At 51.1% G+C, this 4,668-nt stretch overlaps 1 protein-coding gene across 1 annotated transcript; it reads left to right on the top strand.

Annotated features, from left to right (window-relative positions):
- The first annotated feature begins 1,282 nt into the window (after nucleotides 1-1,282).
- Nucleotides 1,283-4,110, top strand: LOC120701455 (receptor-like protein kinase ANXUR1). The gene has a single exon (XM_039985492.1). It carries the CDS (start codon nucleotides 1,283-1,285, stop codon nucleotides 3,896-3,898), a length of 2,616 nt encoding a protein of 871 aa, XP_039841426.1. The 3' UTR covers nucleotides 3,899-4,110.
- Nucleotides 4,111-4,668: the final 558 nt, after the last annotated feature.

The following is a 4,668-nucleotide window of genomic DNA, read 5'->3' as shown; positions in this document are numbered from 1 at the left end:
GAACCACCGTATTACCACATGCCTGATACACTGCTTCTCCTAAAAAATATTCTTCATGCTGCTGCGGTACTCCATTTACCTCTTATAAGAGGTAAGAGTTCAAATGAATCTGAGCCATTCAATTATTAAGGATTAAATATATATGTGCTTAATTATCTTGCATGCATGCATGCAGATCCGAAAATCATGGAACTGCCCTAAATCTCGTTTTCTAATCATGCATGCAGGCCGTTTACCTAAATCATGCATGTATCTGCATGGAAAAAATGTAGCAATGTTAGTGAGTTTAGAAAAATAAAGTTCTTTACACAGTTAAAATACATAACAGCGCTCACACAAAAATAACAGTAACATGTGCACATGTGTATTTATGCTACACAATAGAGACCAAGTCATTCGTTACAGGCATGTCACGTTGGACCAAGTCCTACCACTAGATTATGTCATTGATATGGTTCTAAACGTACTTTTTTTCTGGTCAAGTTTGTCACGTATACATGTTATTGTCACGAACATGTTTTTTTCCGAAGTAACCACACACGCCTCATGTTTGCTTTTGTTCACGTTATGATACAAATATGGGATCTCATCAACTAATTCTTATGGCCGGTACCTCATGTGGAAAAAAAATATAAATCTAAGATCTTAACTAATCTGCATGCAAGTTAGTTCTAATTCTCTATTTTCTGATTTAAAATATATAAAATAAATATTAAAGGTAATACCACCTTAATAATATTGTATTAGGTAATACCACTTCGGTGTACCATAACAAAGCCCATTCTCTTACTTGCTAAAAACAATTTCTATTGCTTAAGCATCTTATTACCACATCGACTATGATGTAGCAAAGGCGCAAAATGACCAAAATACATTGGCCATCTCAGGTAGGCGAGGCAACGGCCGCACCAGAGGTTCTAGTATGAACCTAGAAACCTAATTTTAGATTCCTAGGCATGAGCTGAGCCACCCGTTCCGCCGGGGATACGAGCACCAATTTGAATGAAGAAGCCACAGTTGTTGCCGGCAAACGCTCATGTGCGCCCGTTTCCAACGGCCTCTAGCTAGCCCGTGGGTTAAGCTCTCGCTACCCCTTATTCCCCCAAACAAACATTCCCTTGGAGGAGGAGAATGCAGAGGCGTACAAACCTCTGTTCTTCTCCCTCCTCTCATGTCTAGCTTCCTCCTGAATTGATCCGCTCAACACCGCATGGCCTAATCAAAACACTCATCTCCGGCAAAATAATTAAGCTGTCGTGACGCACTTGTCGTTGCGGCGGACATGGCAGCTCGTCGTGGTGTGCTGCTCGCCGTCATCATTGCGGTCAAGGTTGTCATTTTCGCGGCCGCAGACAAGTACAAGGCACCGGAGTCCATACTGGTGAACTGCGGTTCGGCGAAGGAGAACCAGGACGCCGACGGGAGAAAATGGGTGACCGACAAGGACAGCAAGTGGCTCAATGATGGCGGCAAGTCGTCCATCATGGCGGACGCGGACGTCCAGGACCCGTCCCTTCCTTCGCCCGTGCCATACATGTCGGCACGGGTGTTCACCAAGGAGACCACGTACAACTTCCACGTGGACAAGCAAGACAGGCACTGGCTGCGCCTCCACTTCTACCCGGCGGCCTACCATGGCCTCCCGGCGGAGCAGTTCTTCTTCTTCTCAGTGTCCACCTCCACCGGCATCACGCTGCTCCGCAACTTCAGCGTCTACATCACCGCCAAGGCGCTCAGTCAGGCGTACATCATCAGGGAGTTCACGTTGCCACCGGTCGCTGGCGGCACACTGTCGCTCACCTTCACACCGACTGCGATGAGCAACGCGTCCTACGCCTTCATCAACGGCATCGAGATCGTCTCCATGCCCAACATCTTCGCTGAACCAGCCACGATGGTGGGCTTCGCCGACCAGACCGTCGACACCGCTGCGGTTAGCCTGCAGACCATGTACAGGCTCAACGTAGGCGGGTCGTACATTGCCCCAGCCAATGACTCCGGGCTATCGCGAGATTGGTACGACGACACGCCTTACCTCTTTGGAGCAGCTATCGGTGTGACATTCCATGCCAATGAGACGAATAAGATCAAATTCCCAAGCCCAGAGGCAGAGTACGCAGCACCGGTGAGCCTCTACCTCAACAGCCGCTCCATGGGACCTAACCCAAAGGTGAACCAGAACTACAACCTCACATGGGTGTTCGAGGTGGACAGCAATTTCACGTACGTCGTTCGACTCCATTTCTGCGAGCTGCTGCTCACCAAGGTCAACCAACGGGTGTTCGATATCTACATCAACAACAAGACAGCGCAGGCAGACGCCGACGTCATTGGGTGGACGACAGAGAAGGACGTGCCTGTGTTCAAGGACTACACAACATTCATGCCTGACGGTCCGGGCGGCAAGATACTCTGGGTCGCGCTACACCCTTCCACGTCGATGAAGCCAGAGTTCTACGACGCCGTGCTCAATGGTCTCGAGGTATTCAAGATGAGCGACAGCTCAGGCAACCTAGCCGGCCCAAATCCCGACCCGTCCAAGATGCTCGAGGAAGCAGAGATGGAGATAACACAGGGGAAATTCAAGGACAAGCCTAGCCACCTCAGAGCCGCTGTGATTGGCGGCGCGGCCGGCGGCGCAGCGGCCTTTGGGATTGTCGCTGCCATCTGCGTCGTGGCATATCAGTCCAAGAAGAGGCGAGCACTGGGCACCAGCATCTCGCATTCCTCGGGGTGGCTGCCGGTGTACGGCGGAAACTCGCACACGAGCACCAGCAAATCGTCCGGCGGCAAGAGTGCGGCACTACTCAACCCCAACATCACTGCCATGTGCCGGCACTTCTCATTTCAAGAGATCAAGGCAGCGACCAAGAGCTTCGACGAGTCGCTGGTAATCGGTGTGGGCGGGTTTGGCAAGGTATACAGGGGCGTTGTCGATGGAGACACCAAGGTTGCCATCAAGCGGAGTAATCCGTCATCCGAGCAAGGCGTTCTGGAATTCCAAACAGAGATTGAGATGCTCTCGAAGCTTCGGCACAAGCACCTCGTCTCGCTCATCGGATGTTGCGAGGACGATGGCGAGATGATCCTTGTGTATGACTACATGGCGCACGGCACGCTCCGGGAGCACCTGTACAAGACTGGCAAGCCGGCGCTCTCGTGGCGGCAGCGCCTCGAGATCACCATTGGCGCTGCGCGGGGCCTGCACTATCTCCACACCGGCGCCAAGTACACCATCATCCACCGCGACGTCAAGACAACCAATATTCTGGTGGACGAGAACTGGGTGGCCAAGGTCTCTGACTTCGGTCTATCCAAGACTGGCCCCACGACAGCCATGCAGACGCACGTCAGCACCATGGTGAAGGGAAGCTTCGGCTACCTCGACCCGGAGTACTTCAGGCGGCAGCAGCTGACGGAGAAGTCCGACGTCTATTCCTTCGGTGTCGTACTCTTTGAGGTGCTCTGCGCGCGGCCTGCACTGAACCCGAGCCTACCAAGGGAACAAGTCAGCCTCGCGGACCACGCCATGAGCTGCCAGAGGAAAGGGACACTACAGGACATCATTGACCCGCTACTAAAGGGAAAGATAGCGCCAGACTGCCTGAAGAAGTACGCCGACACGGCGGAGAAGTGCCTGGCTGACCACGGCGTCGACCGGCCGTCCATGGGCGACGTGCTATGGAACCTCGAGTTCGCGCTGCAGATGCAGGACACCTTCGAGAATGGTGGCAAGCTAGAGGGCGGAGGCAGTGTGACAGGCAGCAGCACCGTGTCGGCTGCGGACAGCATGGCTGCCTCTGCCGCGGCGCTTGAGCTCATCAGCGAGGACATGGACGAGGAGGACATCGCCAATAGCGTGGTGTTCTCGCAGCTCGTCCATCCAACCGGCCGGTGAGGAGGTACAGTGTATATATGGCGGGACGTGCAGTGCGTGGATGCTGAGATGGATCGCACATGCTTTGTTGTTGTTTGGGATTTGGGATTCACCTGCTGGTGTCCACATGTAACTCAGATCATAATGTGCGTATCTGTGTTTGTGTTGGTTTAAACTTGGTGTCCTCATGCAAAGGAGTGGAGTTATATTATATCCGTTGTTAAGAATATAGGGACTTCTGTAAAATTAATGTGAGATGCTTTTTTACCAATGACTGGAATTTTAGGTTTTACTGCATATGCAAACTCACAACGATATTAAGATAAGTATATGATGCACACAAACCCTAGGGAAGCGGATATGCATCACCTAGGCTGAAAAAAAATTGCAGCCTACACGCAAGAAAAACGACCCCACACCGTGTAGATGTGATATTAGAGGTGAATCCATGTGGCAGTTGGTCAGCCACTTTCTCGGCGTAGCATGGCATGGTCCATTTTTCGTGGCAAGGTAGACTATAAAGATCTCTTTTGCTTTCAATATAAGCAGGGCAAAGGTGGTCTTTGGTCTATAAAGTTCTCTTCTTGGAATTTCTAGTTACCAGTTACCACCCACTGCTATAAAAATGATTTGTAGGGATGGGCAAAAACCCATTTGTACCGATGAAGACATCACTCCTTCGGATACATCAACTGGACATTCAAGGTCCAATCACAAGAGCTCGCGCGCGACAATTAAATTTTGAGGTGAGCTCGTTCCTAAGGACTCCTTTGTATAATTTTGAGAATATG

This window comes from Panicum virgatum, chromosome 3K (genome assembly GCF_016808335.1).
Source record: "Panicum virgatum strain AP13 chromosome 3K, P.virgatum_v5, whole genome shotgun sequence".
Classification (NCBI taxonomy): Eukaryota; Viridiplantae; Streptophyta; class Magnoliopsida; order Poales; family Poaceae; genus Panicum; species Panicum virgatum.
This window is presented reverse-complemented; position numbering and strand designations above follow the sequence as displayed.